We start from the raw sequence: 26,870 nt of genomic DNA on the forward strand, positions 1-26,870 counted from the left end.
TGATCTTTTAAAGCTTTAGTGGATCTTTTGCTACTACATTAGGATAGTAAATATCTACAAACCACTACTACTGTCTTCCCAGTAAGAGAAAAACTTCAAGTGCATTCATTATGGAATATTTATGAAAATATACAAGCACACCATCTGTACCTGTTCCAAACAAAGTCACAGCATCTTACACAGATCACGTTTTGGAGGATAACCTTGCCTTTCTTAACAACAACAGAAATGTTACCCTGTAATGTCAGGAAAATGTGCTATACATTTGGAAAGAGTAATTTTAATTTAAAAGGGTAGCTAGTATATTTTAATTGCCAATTATGTTTACTGAGTAACAAGATTGTATGAGGTGATCTTTCACATAGTTGTTACATTTCTCACAATGTTTTAAGATTCAACTGACAGTTAATTAACATGTAATTGATATGCACATATGCAACACAAGTGAACAGTGTTCATTTTGGTTAGTAGTATTTCATTAGTATTTAGCATCTTAATGAAGAAAATATTTGTGTTTGGTGAATAAAAAAAAGTACTTGCCAAAAAGCAAATGTGAATTAAAATGCCATTTTCTTGACATAATTCTTTTTGTCTTGAAAAGTTTTGCTTTTTTCCCAACTATTTCTATCATTTATAATTTCCATTATGGGATTAATACTAGAATCTATCAAGTGTGAGAGAGCTGTTCTTGCTCTAGGTGTTGAGCAAACAAGTAGTGAAGTACACATTTCTGGCCCCATGGATCTTTCCACTTTGGAAAGTCGTGAATAGAGTACAGTTTTGCTCAAATGTTATTTAAAATGGACACATAAAGACAATTAATGACTGCTAAATACATCAATTTTGTACTAAGAAAACTTTTGCTATCTCAAAAATGTTTTCAGGCTCTTAAAAATGTTTGAATGTAAACAATAAACAATAACAAGAAATGTAGTGAAGTCCTCAGGTTAAATGACAATACAACAGGAAAACCAGATTCAGAGCTTCCAGAAATACAGAAATTGTCAAATACTGTAGGAAATTTTTCATACTTCCTCCTGAATTCACTAGTTAAGCAATAAACTGTAGAACAGGTTCACACATGAATACAGCAGGAAAAGTCTGTAACTCACGCACTGCAGTGGCTAAGATTCCGGATACACTCCTTTCTCTTCTGTGCATGCAAACTTTTTTGTATGCAGAGCTTATTTTTGGTTACTATGCATGGCAGGTTTCAGTAATAAAAGAATATTATATTCTTTTACTATCAGAATATCATTATCATTATACATTATAAGATATAAAAAACTACTTATTAACCTAGCTTCTATTAGACCAAGTCACATTTGTGAAACTGTAACCTGTTAGAATTTCATTCAGTAAGTGTAAGAATATTTCTGTCTAATTTACATCAGTCACTGGAACAGGCTCCCCAGGGAAGTGGTCACGGCACCAAGCCTATCAGAGTTCAAGAGGCATCTAGATGATGCTCTTAGTCATACGGTTTAGTTTTAGGTAGTCCTGCAAGCGCAGGGAGTTGGTCTTGATGATCCTTACGGGTCCCTTCCAACTTGAGATATTCTACGACTTTACATCTTCACCAGGTATGTACAACTTAATTACAGTATCTTATTCTCTCTCAGGTCATACACATCATTTTATGCCCCCTGTACATTTTCAGAAATCAAAGAGTTTGATCAAAGAGGATCTTAATGATTCACTGCATGACTTTAAGCAGCTTCATAGGAACAGTAATACAGTAGCATTTTTCCCCTCATCAAATGTCTTTTTAAATAAAGTGGTGTAATACATACCCTATCAGTTTTCCCTTCAGTCTGAATACTTGTACGGCTACGTGCATCGTGGTCTTCTTCAAGGTCAGACACATCTTCTAGCTCCTCAGGTGTCTGGGAAAATGAATGTAGAAATGCGTTATTCTCTTTTATGGTTAGTAACTTTGGTATTATAGTCAAACATATATTATAATTTGGTTCAAGTTCATGTCTGACAAACAAAAAACAGTCCTGTTCTAGCAGTGCACTGGTTACTAAATGCTAACCAAAACCAAATTGCATCAGCTCTGAACTAGTTCAGAATAGCTATGCTTTAATTAAAGCACTGACTTCTAAAGCTGGTACTCAGGGAAGTTACTCTGTAGTTAAATGCTGTGTTACTGCTGCTAGCAAAGGTGTCTTTCAAGAAACCTTTACAAGACCAGAATAGACGCCTACATTTTTAGAACCAAAAGATTTTTCTACCTCTTTTTTACAAGTTTTTCTACTACTTCTCTTCACTGTCTAGAAATACTCGTATTTCCACTTTCCCATCTCTAGATGGGTTAGACACAATAGATCTAGTAGGCCCTCAAAAGGGTCCAATACTTTATCAGTGGGAGTAAGAGGCTTCAGAATCCTGCTGATTTTTGTTGCTACACTGACATGAAAGAGTGCTCTAAGTCAGCTATGAGCTCTGGCAGGGAAAAAACACCTCTTTCCCAGGTCTGAATGTGTCACTTCTCAATTCTATCAAGCAGCACAAGTTCCTGCACTACAGGAAAAACTAAGTGGCCTTAATTTGCTATACGTATACATGGCATTATTTCATATCCCACTGTCTGTTCAGTCTAGTCACCTCAACTGCCATTTAAGCAACGCCAGTTTATTACCGCAAAATACACATTTGTATTATGATAATTTGCTATGCTTTTTCTACCATTGTGATGTTTTCTTAGAGCTGTCTGGTTTTTGCCTGTAAGTAGATAGGACAAAGTAGTTCTTACAGGTAGCAATTAATGATATCGAGCCATCTTCTCAACAAAGGAAAATTAATCCCAACAGCATTAGGTAACTACACTTACACTTTATTCAGCATTTAAGTCTTTTACAACCCTTAAACTATTTTCCGTCAAAGAGTTACTACATATGTTGGGAAAAAATGTAAATTATATTTTTAGCCTCCTCTCTTAATATGTCCCCTGAATACTCCTCTCTTCCTCTATTGACTTTTTAACTTTTTTTCTTTTCCACATACTCCAAAACCTGAGTGATTTGGGCCAGTCTAGACTTCTACTGCATATACTGTATGTACTACAATGCACTCACAGCTAAAAGAACCTGTTATGGTAACATAGGTTTTGGTTTCTAATTTCTTCAACCATACAGGAGCAACTCCATCAAAAACCACTGTTTAACTTAGGACAAGAGTAATATTCTATACAATTCTATATACACGATTTGTATAAAATTTATTTCCTCCTTCCTACTTAACAACATATTACAAAAAAAAAAATAACCTCCATGCAGGAGTTCTGAATTTTATCATAAATAACTTAGTTAAAAGAGTGTAGTGAACATGACCATACAAAGGACATAAAATATTTAAAGCCAGTTTACTCATATTAACAAAACACTGCACAATGGAGCACACAAAACTTTTGGGATTATAAACTACTTAAAAAATAATATCGGTTCTGCCAATGCAATAGGGGACTCAAAAAATTTTTATTTGTCAAGTACATTCAGATTTTACAGAAACAAAAATATATATAAGGTCCAGACTCAATGCATAACTGGTGACAGATACGCTACTGAATGATCTACTACCAGCTGGACATCTCGAGTTCCAATTAGAGTGAAATCCTGACATTTTAAGTATGCCAAATGCCTGATGTGTCAAGAGAAACATGACAAGAGAAGGACTATCAGATAACCCTAGCAAAAAACAGGCAGGAAAAAACCTGGTCATCACTTTTACCCAATTTTCAATCATGTCAAATGCAATTTTTTAAATCCAGAATTGCTGTATGTTCTCACCTTCTTATTTTTACTGTCAAGTTATATATAAACAAGATCTGTTGAGAAGGACACTGTAGGGTTCTGTTATTTTACTTCTGGGTCCAGAGCATAGTCATGGCATGACCTTCAATTGAATAAATCCACCTGCATACATTCGCATTATTTGGGAAAGCGCCTCTGTGTGCAAAGGGCGCTATATAAACCACTAGACTTCGACACCAGCCTTGAAACAAGGTTTAAATCGCACTCCATTACTTCAAGAGCACACAAGTAAATTTCATTCACTGAACAAAGTAACAATAATTTCTATGAGAGGACATCGTAAGAAATAAAGAACTCAAACCTGCTGCACAAGCTGGCAGAAATCTAATGCTGGTGGTGAAAAATACGTATAGAATTCCTCAAGAAAACAGACAGGCTATCAGTTTCTGGGGCAAAGATGAGCATAATGCTACACTAGTACAGCAGGTAAAAGGAACATTTTATTTTCAGGCAAAGACTAACAGCATAATAAAGTCTCTCAGCTTTAGTCTTGGAATTAGACATAGTAAGATTCCACAGTAGCCAAAAACTTAACCATGCAAAAGTTGCTTGAAAACCTGCCGTGTGGAAGGAAAATCAGATTTTTGCTGTTGGTGGATTTTCATGGAAAAAAAACCCAAACAAAACTATCAGAAATTCAATCTAATTGAAACTCTTACAGACACACTACAGGACCAATAACAGACTGGATATTAAAATAGAGTCACTTTAGATTCTCAAGATTACACTGACCAGGACCCCCAGGCAGGTTAATAGCCTTGATTCAGTGAGAGGTTTATAGGAAAAAAGAAATCACTTCCTTTTCAAAGCTACACGAAACTTGGTTACTACATAGAATCATAGAATGGCTTGGGTTGGAAGGGACCTTTAAAGGTCATCTAATCCAAGCTCCCTGCTATAAGCAGGGACATCTTCAACCGGATCAGGTTCCTCAGAGCCCCATCCAACCTGGCCTTGAATATATTGTGATTCTTATGTTTTTCTAAACATTAGTTACCAATTTTTTTCCCCAATGATCACAAGGTTGTATTCATGGTAGCAGGGCACCATTCCTTCCAGCGTGAAGACACACTTGGGAATGTTTGACAATCCCACATTTCCAATACAGTTTTGGTTGTGGTTTTTTATCCTCTCTCAAACATGGAGTACAAGATGTTGTGACAGGGCAGAATGGTTAATAATTCTGAGACAGTCACATTATTCGTAAATGATGTTTAGGTCATGTCAGTAAGAGCTTCATACCACAACCCCTCACGACAAATTGCATATATTTACAAAAAGATTATTTTAGGAGGCATTGAGAGAATTTTGTAGAACTGTATTGATACTGTTTTTCTCTAAAGTCAAAATACATAAATATTACCAGCCTAAATGTAGAAACCTCAGAGCAAAGGGGACAGGAAAATGACACTAGTATAAGACATCACCAAATGACAGTGTGAGGTAAGCTTTCCACATACGAAAACATCAACTTGTTAATCTGATACAGCACTTTCCAAATTGCAAGTTGTAGAACAGACATCTCTTTCCAGCTGCACTGGCATAAGGATTCACTCTCCAATTCTTTACTCATATGCAGAACACTGGGTCAGAGTCAGCGTAAGCGGGCTCATCTCTGAGCCCCTCTTGGCCCACATGTCAGAAAAATTTTTTTCTTTTTTAAAAACAATGCATATGCCCTCTTTAGGTCAGTAAAATTTATTTGTGGCTGGGATGAGGTTTCTTGTAGAAAGCCCATTTATCTAGCCAGAAGAGTGCACTCCCATTGAATTCTTCCTAAGTTATTTTCTCCAAAGTCCAGATCTGCCAGGTTTTGAACTACTGGTACTATAGAATTCAGAAAAAAGAGCCTATCCAGTTATTAAAGACTAAGGATAACGTTGCAAGCATAAAGAAGCTCCTTGATTTATCAAGCCTTAAATCACAAACCATAAACCATAGTCAGTCAGACACAAAGCACCAAAAATTGAAAAAAAAAACCAACCACCATAATTAATAATGCGAACAACAGAAGTAGTTACTCAATTGTTTTCTCTCGTTAGAAGCTGTTTTATGCAATTCAATGCAAGATTTGTGATTTTTCATATTGCTTTCATGGTACGCTATTCATTAACAGAAATCTTGCACAGGAAGAACAGCAGAGCTTGAGGGCTGGAGTAAGAACAATGGAAGGAAATTGGAAAATATTGTTTGAGTATTTAAGGCTCTGAAACAAACTGTACATACCTCTGACATAAACTGGAGCCTCGACAACTGCAAGTGACAGAAGAGGAAGAGGGCTGCATATACATAGTCAGTGACAGGATGAATACAAGACATAAATGGCAAATTCACTACTAAGACATACAAACTATGGAATTTCCAGTAAATGTAAGGAAGAATGTTGAGGTAAAATGAAGTCCTGTGCAAGACCCCAGCCAGCAACAACCTACAAAGTGATGCTTGAAGCACAGTGGTAAAAACAGTTTGGAAATAAATTTAAACAGGAAAATTTAGAAAAAGATTTCCAGCAGCCATAGGAGCAGAACTCTTGAATAGTCTCCCCTAGGGGGGCTGCAGGAGGGGAGAAATCAATCAGAAGATGAAGCCCAAGCAGTCTACAAACAAGGCTTTGTAACAGTTGGCTGCAAGAGCTGAGGCGTGAGACGGGATGGGGCGCCTGCCCCAAGCCTTCGGGCTCACGATTCTAAGAGAGGTTTCGGTCATTCATTGACAGCCTTTGTTGATCCAACAAAAATACATTCAAGTCTCTACACATTTAAGACCATAACTACGTTACTACTACTGACACGTTACACAAGTAGTGTGCGTTCCTTTCCACATTTCAATGCTTGTAACAGATCTGCATTCTCAATGGTTTTGCTATTGAAGACTCAGGCTGAGGACTCAAAACCATATTTATAGCTAAGTCTAGTAGTGATGAATTTTACACCTTCCTGGTATTCAACTTCAAGCTGCAACAGCAAGTCATTACTATTGCACATAGGTGATTTCAGACTAGGTGATTTCAGACTATGAATTACTTTTTCATCTACGAAATTAAAAAACACTCTCTGATGACAAATCTTTTAATTTGCTTCTCTACTATAATTTTAAAGAGAATAATTAACAAAACTAAGGCCTGGCCTTAGTCTTTCCATTTCTGCCAGTCTTTCCAAACTAGGCACAAATGTGCCCTTTGGCTCATTTGCTTTTTAATCCAAGCTTTGTAGAACAATGTGTTTGACTAGGATTCACAGTATTTTCTCCAACACAGAAGTTTTTTATACAAACCCTCTTCAAAAGTGATTATCCAAACAATTTTATCTAGATCATACATTTTTAAAGGTCACACACCCCCATGAAACCTTCAATACTGCAAATAAAGGGTCTCAGCTGTTAAAAAATAATGCAGAGCCAAGTCTAAAATCTCAATATACACAACGTAAATGGACAAAGAGGCATCATGATGTGAAAGAGGGAAGCTATCTCCTCTTATCTAACATTACGGTGGGTGTATACTACAGGCCACCTGACCAGGAGGAGGAGGTTGATGAGGCCTTCTACAGGCAGCTGCAAGCAGCCTCACAGTCACAGGCCCTGGTTCTCATGGGGGACTTCAACCACCCTGACATCAGCTGGGAAGACCATACAGCTAGGCAGGCGCAATCCAGGAGGTTCCTACAGAGCATCGATGATAACTTTCTGATGCAAGTGGTGGAGGAACCAACAAGGAAAGGCACGCTGCTGGACCTCGTGTTAACAAACAAGGAGGGACTGGTGGAGGACGTGAAGGTTGGAGGTAGACTCGGCTGCAGTGACCATGAAATGGTCGAGTTCAGGATCCTGCGTGGAGGAAGCAGGGCGATAAGCAGGATCAAAACCCTGGACCTCAGGAGGGCTGACTTTGCCCTCTTCAAGGAGCTACTGGGAGGAATCCCGTGGACCAGGGCTCTCGAAGGCAGGGGGGTCCATGAGTGCTGGTCGCTTTTTAAACAACACTTCTTCCATGCACAGGAGCAACGCATCCCCCTGAGAAAGAAATTTAACAAAGGAGGCAGGAGACCTGCATGGTTAAACAAGGAGCTTCTAGCGGAGATCAGGCAGAAGAGAAAGGTGCATGGAATGTGGAAAGAGGGACAGGCCACTTGGGAAGAGTACAGAAACGTAGTGAGAGCATGCAGGGATGCGACGAGGAAGGCCAAGGCTCACCTGCAATTGAAGCTGGCAAGGGATGTCAAAAACAACAAGAAGGGCTTCTTCAACTACATCAGCAGCAAAAGGAAGGCTAGGGACAATATGGGGACGCTGCTGAATGAGGCGGGTGTCCTGGTGACGGAGGATGCGGAGAAGGCAGAGCTAATGAATGCCTTCTTTGCTTCAGTCTTCAGTGCTAAGACTGGCCCTCAGGAATCCCAGGCCCCAGAGGTAAGAGAAGAAGTCTACAAAGAGGACGACTTTCCCTTGGTCGAGGAGGACTGTGTGAGGGATCGCTTAAGTGATCTGGATGTCCACAAATCCATGGGCCCCGATGGAATGCACCCACGAGTGCTGAGGGAGCTGGCGGATGTCATTGCTGAGCCACTCTCCATCATCTTTGAGAGGTCCTGGAGAACAGGAGAGGTGCCCGAGGACTGGAGAAAGGCAAATGTCACTCCAATCTTCAAAAAGGGCAAGAAGGAGGACCCAGGGAACTACAGGCCGGTCAGCCTCACCTCCATCCCGGGAAAGGTGATGGAGCAGCTTATCCTGGAGGCCATCATCAAGCAAGTGGAAGAAAAGAAGGTTATCAGGAGTAGTCAGCATGGATTCACCAAGGGGAAATCATGCCTGACCAATCTGATAGCTTTCTACGATGACATGACTGGCTGGGTAGACGAAGGGAGAGCCGTGGATGTTGTCTACCTTGACTTCAGCAAGGCTTTCGACACAGTCTCCCATGATATCCTCCTAGGGAAGCTGAGGAAGTGTGGGCTGGATGAGTGGTTGGTGAAGTGGATAGAGAACTGGCTGAATGGCAGAACTCAGAGGGTTGTCATCAGCGGCGCTGAGTCTAGTTGGAGGCTGGTAACAAGTGGTGTCCCTCAGGGGTCAGTACTGGGCCCAGTCTTGTTTAACTTCTTCATCAACGACCTGGATGAAGAGTTAGAATGTACCCTCAGCAAGTTTGCTGACGACACCAAACTGGGAGGTGTGGTAGATACACCAGAAGGCTGTGCTGCCATTCAGCGTGACCTGGATAGGCTGGAAAGCTGGGCAGAGAGGAACCTGATGAGGTTCAACAAGGGCAAGTGCAGGGTCCTGCACCTGGGGAGGAACAACCTCATGCATCAGTACAGGCTTGGGGCGGACCTGCTGGAGAGCAGCTCTGCGGAGAGGGACCTGGGTGTCCTGGTGGACGACAGGTTAACCATGAGCCAGCAGTGTGCCCTGGCTGCCAAGAAAGCCAATGGGATCCTGGGGTGCATCAAGAAGAGTGTGGCCAGCAGGACGAGGGAGGTTCTCCTTCCCCTCTACACTGCCCTGGTGAGGCCCCATCTGGAGTACTGTGTCCAGTTCTGGGCTCCCCAGTTCAAGAAGGATGAAGAGCTACTGGAGAGAGTCCAGCGGAGGGCTACAAGGATGGTGAGGGGACTGGAGCATCTCCACTACGAGGAGAGGTTGAGGGAACTGGGCTTGTTTAGCTTGAAGATGACAAGGCTGAGAGGGGACCTTATAAATGCCTACAAATATCTGAAGGGTGGGTGTCAGGAGGATGGGGCCAAGCTCTTTTCAGTGGTGCCCAGTGACAGGACAAGGGGCAATGGGCACAAACTGAGGCACAGGAAGTTCCGTCTGAACATGAGGAAGAACTTCTTCCCTCTGAGGGTGACGGAGCACTGGAACAGGCTGCCCAGGGAGGTTGTGGAGTCTCCTTCTCTGGAGATATTCAAGACCCGCCTGGACAAGATCCTGTGCAGCCTACTGTAGGTGACCCTGCTTCGGGAGGGGGGTTGGACTAGATGACCCACAGAGGTCCCTTCGTGATTCAATTAAATGCTGACCTTTAAACTGCCACTATATGCTCTTATGCTTTATCTTCTCTTGGTTTCAACATCCCCTATCAGTCATTCTTTTTCCCAAATGAATACTAAAATGCAGTGCAGACTAACACCCTAAGAGGAGCGAAGTTGATGAATGATGTCTTTATTATGACCACTATAAATAGAGAATTATTTGTGGTATGTAAATACCACAGCAGCAACAGAAATGCTTGTATGCACTCTAGAAGGATCAGAATTTGTCTACCATATTCTTCACTAAAAACAGAAAGGGTTTAAAGAGATTATCCATTCTATTCTGGGCATTTGACTAATGCCCATATTTCAAAAATTTCATCGTGTCAAGCAGCATGTCATTCAAGAGTAGTAAACTATGGTAAATGTGTCACAAATGGGCCCTCTGCAAATACTTAGCTGGTGTCTGATGTTTTTGTGTATCAGTCTCAACACCGCTGTTATCCCACCCTTAATGTTGCCAGATGACAGGCTGCCAGAGAAAGAGTTTTAATGCACTGGAGGGAAAACAAGAAATTGCAAGCATTATTTATTTTTCCTGACTAACTTAGTAAGAACATGATATAATTGTTGCTATCTACTCACTGAAAGTACTTTTCTGGTTTTTGTTAAAAGCAATTATTTGGAGTGTTATTTTCAAAACAATAAAAACCCACATTATAGGGGGCAAACTAAAATCCTATGTTCTTAATCCATCAATATTGTGACATCTCAATGCTATGGAAAATACCATCCCCCCTGCTTATCACTAAAAAGGATCATACTTCTACTCTTGAAATCTGTTCTTGGCACTTCCCTTAAAATGACATCTTTTGCATACCACATTATTTGGGATATTATGAATATAAAGCTAAAAAATGATTAATTAAAGCAGAGATTAGAACTCTGTCTTTGATAGCAGTATTGCCACCATTCCTTCCTGCTGGCAAGGAATTTGTCATTAAGTAATAGTAAAACCATTATCCTGCCATAGCTTGTATACATTACAGATAGTTCGTAGGTGATAAACAGTTCTTCTTACTAACCCAGAAAATCGTGCAAAAGATTTTTTTATATATTTAAACTGTAATTTTAGGCAAGCTTAGGGGTGAGAACACAAACTTTCGTGAAGACCAAACAGTTTAATTAATGATGACACTAAATTATGATCTTCAACACTGAAAGATGAAAGTATTTTCAATTTAAAAAATTATGTTATACAGTAAAGAGTTGAGGTTTTAAAAAATAATAAATGCCGTGAACTCATAGTATGGCACAAAAATTACCTTATTACTGCTGGATGCTAGGAGGTTTTGGTTGCTCGTTTAACAATAAGGCAACTTATAACATTCTGCTCCAGGAGATTGAGAAAAAAAAAGTTCAGATTAATCACCATTAGAAACAGCTAGACAGATCAATAACCTGACTCCATGTGACAACTCCCGTGTTTTCAGTTCTCACTGAGCATACATTAGGATAACAGTCTTCTCAATAAACACCCCAGGAGACAGGAAGGGTGTGAGCAGAGGAGTGTAATTGGAAAGTTTAAAGTGAAATTTTTGAGAGCTGCCTTCTGAAAAGCCTTTTAAAGTAAAAACTGTGAAGTTGTCGCAGCTGAGTAAGTTGGCACAGAGTTTTAGCACCTATTTTCTATCCTAAGTTACAGCTCTTCTGCTGGAAACCTGTATTTAAGCCCTGTTTTCACTCCTTCCTTTCTTAAAGTTTGGTTGTACCTCTTAAAGCACTGATGGTACTTTGTAGGTATGCCACTCTTGCATAATGCCTAGAACATTTTTTAAGAATTTTACTCCTGAATATACTGACCTAGTTATGCTGCTGTAAAAGCACAGAACACATATTTAAATCTAGTAAGTTGAGGAAACTTGAAAGTTGCCTGAAAATCACAACTAGTAATGGCATTGTTAACCATAAGGTTAAAGATACAAGGCAGATAAGATTTCTAGATGAGGCAGCAGTTTTTATAGAATGAAACAGCATGATCAGAAAAGAAGCTAAGATTTCAGGAGTATAAATTCTTCATCAGGTACCTGAGAACTCACTTGGGAACCAGAAAGCTTATTTATTTTTTCCCAGTTATTTCATTTCAAGGAAGTACTTTTTTGATACGATATTTTAAATTTAAAAAATAAATTAAAATCCCAAATAACAACAGAAAATATGATCACACAGAACCACAGAATGGTAGGGGTTGAAAGGGACCTCTGTGGATCATCTAGTCCAATCCCCCTGCCAAAGCAGAGCACTCACCTAGAGCAGGTTGCACAGGACCATGTCTGGGCAGGTTTAGAACATCTCCAGAGAAGGAGACTCCACAACCCCTCTGGCCAGCCTGTTCCAGGGCTCTGTCACCCTCAAAGTCAAGAATCATAGAATCATAAAGATTGGAAAAGACCTCTAAGATCATCAAGTCCAACTGTCAACCCCAACACCACCATGCCTGCTAAACCACATCCTGAAATGCCACATCTACATGTTTTTTGAACACCTCCAGGGATGGTGAGTCCACCACTTCTCTGGGCAGCCTGTTCCAATGCTTCAAAACTCTCTCAGTGAAGAAATTTTTCCTCATATCCAATCTGAACCTCCCCTGATGCAACTTCAGGCCACTTCCTCTTGTCCAATCGCTAGTAACTTGCAAGAAGAGATGAACACCCACTACAACTGCCTTTCAGGTAGTCGTAGAAACAAAAAAACAAAAAAAATCTAATCACGGGAGAGCGTGAATGCAGCTCTTCCTCATGTTCAGCCAGAACTACCTATACTTCAGTTTGTGCCCATTGCCCCTTGTCCTGTCGCTGGGCACCACTGAAAAGAGTCTGGCCCCATCCTCTTGAAACCCACCCTTCAGATATTTATAGGTATTTATAAGATCCCCTCTCAGCCTTGTCATCTTCAGGCTAAACAAGCCCAGCTCCCTCAGCCTTTCCTCATAGGAGAGGTGCTCCACTCCCCTCATCATCTTGGTGGCCCTCCACTGGACTCTCTGCGGTAGTTCCTTCTCTTTCTTGAACTGGGGAGCCCAGAACTGGACACAGTACTCCAGATAGGGCCTCACTAGGGCAGAGTGTAGAAGGGGAGAAGAACCTCCCTCGACCTGCTGGCCACACTCCTCTTAATGCATCCCAGGACACCACTGGCTTTCTTGGCAGTAAGGGCACACTGCTGGCTCACGGTTAACTTGTTGAGCACCAGCACTCCAATGACCCACTCCACGGAGCTGCTCTCCAGCAGTACTCTGGCCTATACTGGTGCACGGGGTTATTGATCAAACACAGCCATTACAATCATGCACCTGTATTGTAACCAAAGTTCCTGTCTTCATCCCATGAAAAGCATCACAACTGGTACAGCCCCACGCAGATTGTACCCTTTGCTTACACTTATTAAGCAGGAAACATTGCGACATGGCTTAGAAGCTTCCATTTTAAAATACAAAAATTAATAATTAACAACAACAGAACAGTAATTTTTAATACGTAATTAACACATGCTTGATTTATTTGTGGGTTTTTTTAAACATTTGGTTTGTACTTTAATCTCACCTAATGGTGAACTTTCCACAATGCTTCTTAGGCAACAGTGAGGTGTGGTAAGATAAATCCACTTCTGTGAACAAGAGATTTGAAATTATGCCTTGAAAATGTGTGATACAGCCTTCCTTCCTGCAGAAACGCCCTTTCCTCGCTAGAAGGCTCAATTTTTTGTGGAAAAGGAGAGTATATCCCAAAGACTCATTCCCAAAGCCAAAACAAAAAAATTGTTTCAAGGAAGACTGTCCTATGAAATGCAGGTAAGCGAACTGAAACGGCTTTTGGAAAATACCAATATGTTAAATGTAAAAAAGGTGCAGTGAATACCTCAAAGTTTGACTGTCTTAAAAAGATATTTCAGTGCTCAGAAAGGACAAGAAAAAAAGAGACAAAACAGACAATTCAGAATTCCACAAGAAATGTAGGTTTCTTAGATGAATAAAGCCTGAGTAATGGCAGCCCCTGCATCAAAGATTTTTCTCTAGCATGCCAAATCTATCTGTTTCTGTTAAATGAATTACGCTAAATGATCACACTAAAAAAAAAAAACACAACCCTTGAACAGATGAATATATCCCTTAGCAAAAGATTGCCAATGATAAGTACATTTCTCAAACTGGAGTAGATGAGATGATTATCTCAAGATTTGCTCAAGTCTCTTCAGTCTCAACCGACATGCGCTACTGTCTGACCTGCAAGTAAAACATACCATCACAAAAAAGGTACACAGAATAAGCCTGTCAATCACAAACTTGTGCCTAACTGTAAAAATACAGCATCTAATGCACAGCCCACTGCTGAATGCAAAGATACCACTACCATCATCCTTCCCACACATTCCCACCTATGACTTATTGTTGAAATGTAAACTTCTCAGTTTTAGCAGATGTTCCTCCCAGGACACTCAGACAGTGAAAATAAAACCACCCTAGATATGAATCCTATATCCATTACTTTCATTCCTGCTTTTAATTATCAAAAGGCTTTTGATGCCCAGAACATGCACCCACCCACATTTAGTCATTCAGTAACCATCCAATGACTGTTCAACTCAGCGATCAGTGCCAGCTGACATGGAACTAAATAACCCATTATGCACATCATTGTGCATACCAGCCGTCGTGTCACAGATCAGTAATTTGATTGTGCTTTAAGAGGCGGATAGCCTTTATTACTAAGTAGGCTCCCCAAGTGAAGTGGAATTAAACACACACACACTGCCTCCAACCACCTCTCATAAAGCACTATTTCAGATCTTGCTTCTGAACACATTTTATATTACATGATTTTGTTATAAATTTTATAGATACTAAAAGAGAATCATACAACATCTGTTTAGTTATATGTACACTCCTTGTTATTACTAATGCATTTAACAGTCCACGGAAAATTCTTGGGTTTGTCTGTGAAATGATTTCTTTAATTTTGGAAGGTTTCATGACAAAGTTATGTGAAACAAGGCAGCAAGGAATATTCCCCTCTAACACACCAAATGAGAAATTTATTGAGATCAATATTTTCCCTTCTCATATTTTGTTACAATATGCATCTTTGACAGCCTCTGCTGGCCAGTGAAATGGAAAAGGAGACATTTAACATAACTTTGTCATTTAGAAATATAGACTGCCATAGACAAAAATGACACAGAAACAGACACAAGATCCTTAGTATCTATGAAAATTTAGAAAAATCTTACTTACGAAATTTGGTTATCCTAATGTCTAAACTGATTCTTCCCCCCTGTAGACAGGGCTTATTCTTTTTTTATCCATTATGAACATGTAACACAGTTTTTCTCCTTCCTTGTGCAACAACATTATATATAATTGAAATTGGCTATCATATCTGTTCCTTCTCTCTGCCCTTCTGTTGCTCTGTTCACTAGGCTAATTAAGACTAACCCATTCAGTATTTTTCTCATAGCTCACATTTTCTACCGCTCTTATTCTTCTAGCCGCAATAAATCAGAGTGCATTTGTTTAAACAGCTAGGGAATTTTGGAGGTGCTCACCACTCATCTTGGGACCATAAAACCCCACTTCCCCTATTTTCAACTAAGGTACATAAAAAGCAGAATAACTGCAGACAATTGTAACTCAATAAAATCTTGCTTGGTTGCATGGGGTAAAATTGGTCTTTCACAGATCTCCAGTATTATCTGACTTGAACAGTAAATGAACAGTAAGAACTAATGGATCTAAACACAAATTAACCATAATGAGCCTAAATTCAACCAGTAACTGGAGCTGATCAGTATTATTTTTATGCCATGGCATGGATTTAAGGAAAATTTAAAAAGAGTCTTTCTTATTAGAACAGAATACAAAGACTTCCATGAAGAGAAAAACACGTCTGTGATACATACTTGTTAGAAAAGTATCAATGAAATTAATTTGGTTTGTCATTGATGCTGGCTACCCATAATTTTAAGCTTTTGTGGAAACTGCTCAGGCACATGAATAATTTCACCAAAACCCTTTCACAGTCAGTTAAGTATTAGAACTAGACCTGGTTTCAAATCTCATGAAAAAGTTTAATTTTGGCAATGAGAACAAACTTTGCTAATAAAATAACACAGCTTTGGGCATTACAGAACGTAGCTGATGTGATGCCCAAGATATCTCAATAGAGGAAGGGTCTGTAAGGCACACAAATTCCAATTTGTATGCGTGTGTGTAATTGCACTGAGTATTTTCGTTCTAAATCACTGGTCCCCAAAAGCTGTGGTGAGAATAGGGCCCTGGTGTGTATGTTCTCTTGTCTCCACAAACCAGAGCTGTGGGACAGTAAGGATGAAGCTATACTTCTTTCATTAATGAACTAAGCACTTCAAAGTCTAAGTCTCCAATATGAATTTTGTTTGTTCATTTATATTAATCTGCCAACTCACAAAATGTAAGGCAGCAGAACAACAGAGGTCTGTGCTGTGAACTGAGTGAACCTGTATTTTAAATTAAACAGTATACAGTACAAAGCAGAGCAGTACAAGCCTAAACATTCCTTTTTCGTAAGAACGTCCCAGGCTACAGAACTGCCTCTAATCTTTGAAGCCTTTAGCAAGGTCACTTGGCCCAGAAGAGAATGGAAACTACTAATCATGAGGATGGCAGTACTGCCACTAAAATGCCAACTGTTATCAACTGCATTCCCAGCCAGTACTATGGCCTTTGTGGATCCTATCCTGCTTTGTTCAGCATTTCCTTTATCTTCTATGGGAAGGCATCACAGAGTGGTGAATTTAACTCTGGAGATGAGATTTGAGGTTGACTAAAAGCGTGGTGCCACTTGTTTTATTTTTGTCTAGCTCAAATTACTTCTCTGGTGTGTAGAAACTACTAAGTACATAGACTTCAGGGCATGTGAACATGGGTCTCTAGGCCTTAGACTTTGTATTTAAACATCCATCTTCTAACCTACATCCATATGCCAAGGTAGCTTCTAGTGTGTATGTCCCCACTTCTGACAAGACTTTTTGAATCAAATTACTGTATTATACAATTTCTATACATAGTTTAGTATCTTTAAATTTCATACTTCATTACGGTATTTATTTTAGCCAAGACAAAAATCAGACTTCATGCACTAGTTACCCTTTTTCAAAGAGACTGGCACCCTGTGGGAATTCAGACTGGCGCCCTGTGGGAATTCCAGTTTTCACGCTTTAAAAAGACAATTCTTATACTACCTTAGTATCAGGCATGAGAAGTAAATCTGCATATAGATATTGAGACAAATTGTGCAGTAACAGCAGAGAAAATGGAAAACGAATGAAAAAAGGAGGGGAAGGAAAAGAAATGAAGACGACACAAACAAAAAATACTATGTGATGCGGGACAATGCACAGCTATGCCTTTGACGCAGCACTGTGATTCTTCAAAGAATACTATCCTATGCCTTCATGGTAAGCTATTAACATTGCTTGTTGAATGGTCCCTGACATGAATTTCACTGTTCTTTTACCTTACCTTTATGGAGGATGTTATTTTTTGGCAATTAATAACGCTCTTAACTTTTTTTTGCCTAGGTAGTAGATAAATCCCTGAGTTCATCAACATAGCCAACAATACAAAAAAAGGAGCAGAGATGTATCACAGCCTAAAACCCAGTTATGCCAGGTAAAAGCTGCCTGCCAAACCTCTGAGGTATCTGGCAATTCTACAGACTGTGTAAGAGTGAATCATTCCATCTCTAAATACCCAGGCTGCAGGTAATACTTGCTATTGAGTTTTCTGGAATAGAAAATACCAGGAGAAAATGGATGAACTAATATGAATTATAAGCTTGTCTGTTCTACAAATGCATGGTGCAGTTTCACACACTGAAAAAACCAAACACCCAAACAAAACCAACAATACAGCAGCAACACTATCAAATAGGATGATCTTTTCATTCAGGAAAAAGTTAACTCCCTTCACGCAGAATCTTTCTGCACTTAAAAGGCAACTAGGGTGTGTCATCTGCTTTCTAGTCCGTGAGTTTCCTATAAACGGCAAGAGCAAATCAAGCAGTCAAGCCTGAGACGGTGGAAGCTGTAACATGCAAGGCTTAAGGCTGTATTAGTGGAACGGAACAGCAAAGCAGAAAGCAAAGACTAAGTGTAGGCAGACACAATTTCAGGTTTCATCGCTGCTGGGGACTGGCTCCATTTCAGAAATATGTGATTAGTCCACAAACCCCGACACTGGCAAATGAAGCCACAGTTTGCGCTGGTGTTGCTCTGCTTAAAACCTGGGTAAGTTCCACTTCTGGCTTCGCTTACCAAGGTGACAAGCTTGTTTCATTTGTTAGCCACTGACCAGTCAGATTGAGCTTCGTACTTATACAGGTCCAGGGCACTGGTGAGATCTTGCATCACATCAAGCACGTAACTGTGTGCTACAAGGGGTCTGCTTTTGCTTCTTGTGGTTAGCTCTTCCTCGCTGAAACAGCGAACAATTATTCATCTCTGTTCTTTATTTCTTGAATATTAATTCTCATACTTGTTTTTTTACACATTCGGAATGCAGCTTTCACAAACCCACAATCATTTTCAGAGTCTATTTGACAGAACAACCCTGTAGGGTCAGCAAAACTCGCAGACATAGCATGGCATGCCATGTTCAGGTGGGATGCCGGACTGGTTTCTCACTAAGGCAAAAGGGATCGATTCCCATTCTGATAGCACATCAGCAACAAATACAGAGAATGTAGAGTTGTCTGACATCTGCTTATCTGATTTCTTCAATGAGCAAATTAGACACTGATTATGAAGCAGGTAAAAGGCTGGCACTGGTATGATCAATACAATAAATATAGGTGGAAGAACAATGGATGTCAGTTATCCAGCTGGCTCTGACACCAATTACTGTGGTCAAGCATGTGGCCCTCACTGCAAACCTGCACACAGTCAGCCAGTGAATTTCAGTGCCCCTGAAAGAATGACGACACTCCCCTGCCTCTGCTGGCCATGCTCCCAATGGAGGAAACCTGATTACACTGTAGTAAGAGGGTGAGCTGTTGCTGGAATGGGGGCCAGGCAGCTGCTCTGGGTGCAAGGGGGGTAACTAAGGCAGTCTGTAGGCAAAGCCATTCTCAGGGACACGTAACTGTACCTGTGTGCATCCCCAAGCTGCCACCACCTCACTCTAGATAGTTACTGGCAGCTCTTTATTCTCAATACTTCACAGGGATATGCTTTGCTGTTACTGTAAAAGCTGTTACTATTTTTGTAGGTGAATTTATCACTATAACAAATTTCAGGATATTTCAAAGGCTAATCGAATTGGCACGTGATCATTTCTTATGCACTGTTTCACGCTGGATCATGTCTAGGAAAAAGGAAGGCTTCTATTTTCAGAAAGAATTCTGCCCAACTTGCTGAATAATTGGGTTTTCTTATATTTTCCATAATCATTTTATGCAGACTACTTCATGAAGACCAGGATAACAAGGTACTTGGAGTAACAAACTAATTTTATGTTAATGTTACGGCTTTAATTTCCTAATAACTGAAGTACTCAGTATAGCAAATAGCAAGTGGGCCTCAAAAGCTAATAGCTAAGTTACTTTGAAGGCATGGTGCTCTAAAACTGCGATTTCAACACAGTTCATGCTCTGGATGATGCACAGTACTCCCCTGCTGCAACACATTTCATTTCAGTGTCAATATACACTGACTTTGATACTGAATACCATGATGGGTCTCTTTTCTCTCTTTTTAAAAACAGGCTGTAAGTCCCAGAGGTTCTTACGTAATTAGGTAGTATCTGGTTTGTCAACATCTACAGACTTTTCAGGTAAGGAGCACTTAAAAATAGCATCTTCTATTTATCAAGCTTGGTAGCTCAGTGAACGATTTTTTTTTAAATTCTCCAAAGAATTTTCCTTCAAGGTTTCTGGTTTTTCTGAGTCAGTTTCCCGGTTACTGTTATGCCTCCTTACTTGGTATACTCACCTGCCTTCATCAACTCTGCACTCCAACTCTATGAGCACACTTTCAAGAAAATAATCCGGTGTGATTCAAATTTGCAAGCAAAGTTTAAAAAAACAAACAAACAAAAAAAAACCCTACATAAAAACAGGAAGGTATCATTAGCAGCAAAAGCTAAACTCAAATATACCTACGGAATACTAAAGAATTATAAAATCGTAATCCAAAAGAACTTTTCAGGGTAAAATAAATAAATAAATAAATTCCTCCCAAATCTTTTTCACTGTCACACTGCTGCATTAGCAAGGACATGCATGACAACAAGACCAGATTTTACACTGTTACACCAACATCAAAAGAACAGAATGACACAGACCACGGCATTACTATTCCATTCTTGTGCCAGCAAAACTGAGATCACCATCTAGCACACAGATAATTATTGTGTTTTTGAAGTCTGACTACATCTTGAATGCATCTGTAATGTATCTCATTGCTTTTCTCCATCACGCTAAAAAGAGTCTATCCTACCAGTGAAATGATTCCACAGTAGCAACTGAGAAATTTCAACCAGGCCATGGACTGCACAGATGATTATGACCTGTAAAAGGGGTCTACAGCCACATTTACACTCAGCAACGAAGTACTCTGAGCCACAACCGGCACCAGCATTGATAGGTTGATTTCAGGATCAGAACCATAGCCTGAGCTATTAACACTATTGAGAGACTGCAGTCTCCATTCCCAAGCTTGCATTTCTCATACTCCAGTGAACCATGTGGCAGGATGCATATTTTAACAGAGTATCTGTGATTTGTAACACTTTTGCTGTGCCTCCCAGTTTCAGTTCCAGAAATTCAGTCCTTCTCTTTTAACAGAATAATATTCATTCCATTTCTCCAGGAATATAATTTATATTAGACAGTAAGTACCAAATGGCAAGGAAGAAATACACATCACTTTTCCTTGCGATAAGAAAAAACCCCTCAGCAAAGATTTTAATGTTCCAGAAAAAATACTGCCTTCTGCTTAAGTTTCCAATGAGCCACTGAACTACAGCTACCAAATCATTCTGGAAAGTTCTGTTTTCCTGAAAGAGAGGAACATACACGACATAGTTGCAATATAATTCAATCCCTAAACTGGGAAGAACTGAAATTTAAAGCAGCATGCAAGTCAAACCTGTTTATGCCACCCATTTTTGTACAAAGCATATTGGCTTCTCTTTCTGAACCAGTAAACCCTGCATGAAAAGACTTTGACTGTAAGCTATGTAGCAATTTGGTGCTGAGAAGCTCTTAATTCATAGCCTTGCATGATGCCTAAGGCTGTATAACTTGGGCAGAAGACAATGCAGATTTGCCAGGATGGATAATTGCACATTTGTATTGTAATGGATACAGTATGCAGCTGACACTTTCACCACTGGTCCCTGTATCAATATTTCTGAAATCATTCACTATTTTTGTCTATATATAGCCATATACACTTCTGTTATACTTTTGTTTTAAAAACCAACACAACATCTTTCCCATTAGCTGACATTTCACAAACTGGAAACCCAAGGCAGATTGAAGAAAATTACGTTAACTGGAAAAAGAATTAAAAAAAGAGAAGATGGGTCATACAGTCATGTGCTAAATGTAAATCATAGAATCATTAAGGTTGGAAAAGACCTCTAAGGTCATCAAGTCTAAATGTCAACGCCAGCACCACCATGCCTACTAAACCATGTCCTGAAATGCCACATCTACACATTTTTTGAACACCTCCAGGGATGGCGACTCAACCACCTCCCTGGGCTGCCTCTGCCATGCCTGACCATTCTTTCAGTAAAGAATGTTTTCCCAGTATCTAATGTAAACCTCCCCTGACGCAACTTGAGGTCATTGCCTCTCCTCCTATCACTAGTTACCTGGGAGAAGAGACCAACACCTGCCTCACTACAACCTCCTTTCAGGTAGCTGTAGACAGTGATAAGGCCCCCCCTCAGCCTCCTCTTCTCCAGACTAAACAGTCCCGGCTCCCTCAGCTGTTCCTCATAAAACTTGTTCTCTAGACCCTTCACCAGCTTTATTGCCCTTCTCTGGACACGCTCCAGCAACTCAATGTCCTTCTTGTAGTGAGGGGCTCAAAGCTGAACACAGTATTGGAGGTGCGGCCTCATCAGTGCCAAGTACAGGGACACGATCACCTCCCTACTCCTGCTGGCCACACTATTCCTGACATAAGCAGGCATAAAGACAGAAAACCATGGCAAAAGTATTATAGTCTAGTAGTTGCATGCAGTGTAGCAAGGAGCTTGCTTCTATTTATAAGATTTAGCACACATTATTGCTTTGTTTGCCCCATCAATTCTCCATTACTGTCTGAACACTAATATATGAATAAAAAACCAGACAATAAAATCAGACTTGGCTTGACAGGGCCTGGATAACACTCTGCTTTCAACAGCAGGCTGGACCAAATGATCTTATGAGGTCCCTTCCTTCTGTGATCCTCTGTCTGTGTTTCTCTTCTGTCCTTCCTCTCACTGACAAGAGTGTGAGACAATTAAATGTGTGACAGTGTAAAGTAAGTTTTGGTTCAAAAGATACTGCAGTATTTTTGATTTATAAAGAAGGCTCAGTTAACCACAATATTATGGACAAAAAGAGTAATACCGAACTGTATTAAAAGGATTTCAAATAATGAAAAAAAGTAACGACTGTTAAGATACAGTAACTACAGGCTTGAATGCGGTACTGTCCAAGTGGCGAGTTCCCAGCTCTCCTTTAAAGCACTTGCTTCCATTCAGTTATATCTAGAGTCACCTCGATGGTGCATGTGAGCTACTGCTTTGCAGGAGAAAGAAAATCTTCACTATCAGACCTGTATGCAAGATGCAGCCTGACAACATCAAGTGCTTTCGCATATGCTTATACATGCAACTACAGAAAAAGTCTACTCCTCCAACACATACATAAACAATATGAAAATTCTACATATTCTTGCCCGGAAGGGGGCATATTTTTTTTTGACAGTACTATACTACAGGATTATTCCTCTGTATAGAAATAACATAGCACATGGATGTAAAAGGACAATTCTGGAACTGTTCATAGGGGGATGTTTGTCTTCCCGCCCACTATTCATTTTGTATAAAAAAAAGAACCCAGAATCTATAATCAGAAATCGCCCTGTGAAATCTGAGTGAATGGCTGGAGCACGGGAGCAGGGGCAGCAATCAGAAGGATGTACGATGAACCAGAAGCTTAAAACCTGTTAGTCTGAAACTGCAAGAACACAGAAGCACAAATGCCAGGCAATTTCTCTTACTTTTTGTTAAAAAAAAGAAAAAAAAAAAAAAGAAAAAAAAAGAAATCTATCATTCCCCAATGACCCTGCTGATTCTAATTCCATGGTTTAAGGAAAGGGGACCTGACGATGTGGGAGAAGGGTCATCCCTCCTTGGGTGCAATAATAATGTATCTGTGTTTTTGCTTCTTCTCCCATGTCTGAGATTAAAAGGGTGAGCATCTGCTTTTTCCTCTTCTATCCCCCTCCCTCTACCTGAGATGTGAACAAACCACCTGTTTAATAAATAAATAATAAATAAATTAATCTGATTTTCCATTAACAAAGTTTTAAATTTTTCTGTGGAAACACCTCAACTCTTAAGAACAGATACTTGTTACGGCAATTGTGGCAACTCCAACCTCTAAAAATATTTCTCAGGGTAACAACCTGCCCAAATGTTCAAGAAAAGAGGATGCAACTTTCAAGGAAATTGAGAGGGTGGCTTTTATTTACAGATACACTGCTGAGCAGCTTTCTGCTCTATAAAGCAACAAAACCAGAAACACTGTAACACAGAGAACCAGAACGGTCATCCAATTTGTTGAAGATGTTAAAGGCCTTAAACTAATGAAACCGGAAGAAAATCAGACCTTTGAGAATTTATTATATGGTACATAACCATGCAATACAAGCAAAATGGTATGTGTAGTTGTTTGCCAGAAAACAGAAATTTGCTTTATTTATTTGAGAACACAAACTGACCTGGTAATAAATGGAGATCAGCATTTTAAAAAATACCAGCGTGTTAAATTGAAATGTATGCAGATTGTGTCCCAAAACTGTTACAGTACAGAACATTTTGATAAAACATCTGCAAGGTAGAGTTATAATAATAATGACTGAGTTTATGATGCTAATACAGATGTAAATATAAACAAGTATTTCTACAATATGAGATGACTTCCCAGGTATACTGTGGGGTAAAGAACATGGACATTTTTGGAAAACATGTATGTACATGAATTAAGATAATGTAACCTATGTGGGATCGTGCTTTGAGTTAACTTTTCCCCAAAATGATACTTCAAGGTTGGTGATCCTGACTCAAAATGTTAAAAAGCCAAGTAATGTGGCAAGGACAAATAGCCACCAGAAACTTTCACTTGCAAGTATGCATATTTGATCACGGCACTAAACAGTTTTAACTCACCTCTTCTTTGGCTTCTGCAGCACAAACATAACATTCCACAGTAACACGTTTTACGTGACTCAGGATAAAACCCTGAAAAAGGACTAAGTGTCCAACTATCTTTAACAGGTGACAGGCACTTGTTCTAGGATCTTTTTTAAGGGACATCGGATACTATATCCTTTTTCAGTCACACTGCATCCAGATATATCAATCTTTGGATGACAGGACTGATCGAATAAGCAATGAAAGTACCATTTGAAGAAGGCAGGGCATGGAAACATCTGCCTGGTAACAACCGGTACTGAACATATCTTTTCCTAAATAACAAGAAAAGAAATCCGTTCCTGGTTAAAAAAAGATGACAACATAACAAGTACTTACTAAGCCATCCAGAGAGAGCTGGACAGGCCCAAGAGGTGAGCCTGTGTGAACCTTATGAAGCTCAACAAGGACAAGTGCAAGGTCCTGCACAGAGGTCGAGCAATCCCAAGCACAAAAACAGGCTGGGTGGAAAATGGATTGAGAGCAACCCTGACGAGAACGACTTGGGGGGGTGCTGGCTGACAAAAAGCTCAACATGACCTGGCAATGTTGCACTTGCAGCCCACAAGGCCAACCGTATCCTGGGCTGCATCAAAAGCAGCACAGCCAGCAGGGCGAGGGAGGTGATTCTGCCCCTCTACTCTGCTCTGGTGAGACCCCACCTGGAGTCCTGCGTCCCGCTCTGGAGCCCTTAGCACAGGAAAGAGATGGACCTGTTGGAGCTGGGTATAGATGACAGCCACAAAAATGACCAGAGGGCTGGAACATCTCTCCCAGGAGAAAAAGCTGAGAGAGTTGGGGCTGTTCAGCCTGCGGAAGAGAAGGCTCCGGGGACAACTTACTGCGGTCTTCCAGTACCTGAATGGAGCCACAATAAAGCTGTAGTGAGACTTTTGACAAGGGCATGTAGGGATAGCACAAGGGGTAATGGCTTAAAACTGAAAAAGGGTAGATTTTGATTAGATATAAGAAAGAAATTCTTCACTATGAAGGTGGTGAGGCACTGGCACAGGTTGCCCATAGAAGCTGTGGATGCCCCCTCCCTGGAAGCGTTCAAGGCCAGGTTGGATGGGTCTCTGAGCAACCTAGTGGAAGGTGTCCCTGCCCATGGCAGTGTGATTGGAACTAGATGATCTTTAAGGTCCTTTCCAACCCAAGCCATTCTATGATTCTGTGTTTATACCAGAAGCTTAGTGCATAAGGGAGCACAAGTGAAAATACACAAGAAAGTTCCTGATTTCTGCCAGAGAAGTTGATCAGGAGCTGAGGGAAAGAAAGGTCAGCTCTGACTTACTTAGGTCAAAAATGACCAGGAAGTGATGAGATGTGCAGGTCCAAGTGGCTTGCTAACTACTGCTGCAAAAGTTCGTCCTCTTATGCAATTGTGTAGGATAGGAAAACGAAGAAGGTATTTAACAAACTTCATTTGCAATGAGTTAGCATCATGCATAAATTTCAGACCAACAACAATGAAGTTTACCAAGACTATATGAATTGTTCTTTCTCCTTCTTCCCCACGAGGTCTCAGGGCTCTCTCGGAAAAACAAACAATGAGAAGGCGGCAGTAAATGTCTTTTTTTCTCAATGACTTCCCTGCCTTGCTTTGCTTTCTCTACCTTTTAAATACAGGTTCAGTACATGTGTGCTACTGCCTGCATGTGACAGGATCTAACTCTTTCCTACTACAGAAGCAAAAACAGGTAGAAAACCCTGCATGTGTAGGATAATTCTGTCATTAATAAAAGCAAAGATAGAATTTAAATAGACATTTATTAGCTGGCAGAAAGACAAACACAATGATGGAAAGGTTTTCACCACTTGCTATCTTCCTTTCTGAGAAGCCCATGTTCTGAAAATTCCTGTAATTCTGCTGGAAACAAAAGATCAAAGTCTGCTGTGATGTCTCTTATTGAGAGAAATGAAGTGTACTGAAGAACTCACAAACTCTGTTATGGATGAACTCTTACATTTCTTTAAAACAGAATGAAACACTACGCAGAATTTGCAGCCAACAAAAGTAGAAAATGGGACCCCATCCTAAGGGTACTCTGAGGTAGCCAAAACATTTTAAAAAGGGTCATGCTGTAGACACCTGAATGTGTAGCTAAACTGAGTTTGATTTTGCAAAGGAAATTAAAACCCACAGTAAAAGCTAAAAGAATAGCAAGACAACAAATGAAATGGAGATGTAGTGAGGATCTAGCTAAAATAAAAAGTATCTAGGTATGACAGAAACCCAAAATGAACGCTTTGCCTCCATTTTCAGAGAGGATAGGGAGTGGAGATCATGTACGAAATGGTGCAGAAAATGGGTGCTCTGTGATAACAAAGGCACAATCTGCAAAAGCAGCACTCAAAAAACCTAACAACATAAACTCTGATGGAACCTGCAGGCTCCATGCCAGAACTGTGAAAGAAACAGCACAAGGAATACACATTCAGGAGAAAGGATTTTTAAGAAATGCATCAAAATGATGCATTCTATCAGATAAGAACTACAATATACATTTTCCACCTCTCATAAAATTATGGAACACAGGTTCCTCTTTCACGGCTTCTGCATGAACA

General features: G+C 40.1%; 1 protein-coding gene across 2 annotated transcripts in view; it reads right to left on the bottom strand.

Annotated features, from left to right (window-relative positions):
* The window catches only part of CTNNA3 (catenin alpha 3), a 577,723-nt gene that overhangs the window by 71,895 nt on the left and 478,958 nt on the right, over positions 1 to 26,870 (bottom strand). For both annotated transcript variants that reach the window (XM_075423092.1, XM_075423093.1), the window contains one exon: positions 1,794 to 1,886. In XM_075423092.1, coding sequence (XP_075279207.1) covers positions 1,794 to 1,886 — 93 coding nt within the window. The remainder of the gene's footprint in view (positions 1 to 1,793; positions 1,887 to 26,870) is intronic.

This window comes from Opisthocomus hoazin, chromosome 6, assembly GCF_030867145.1.
Source record: "Opisthocomus hoazin isolate bOpiHoa1 chromosome 6, bOpiHoa1.hap1, whole genome shotgun sequence".
NCBI classification, from domain to species: domain Eukaryota; kingdom Metazoa; phylum Chordata; class Aves; order Opisthocomiformes; family Opisthocomidae; genus Opisthocomus; species Opisthocomus hoazin.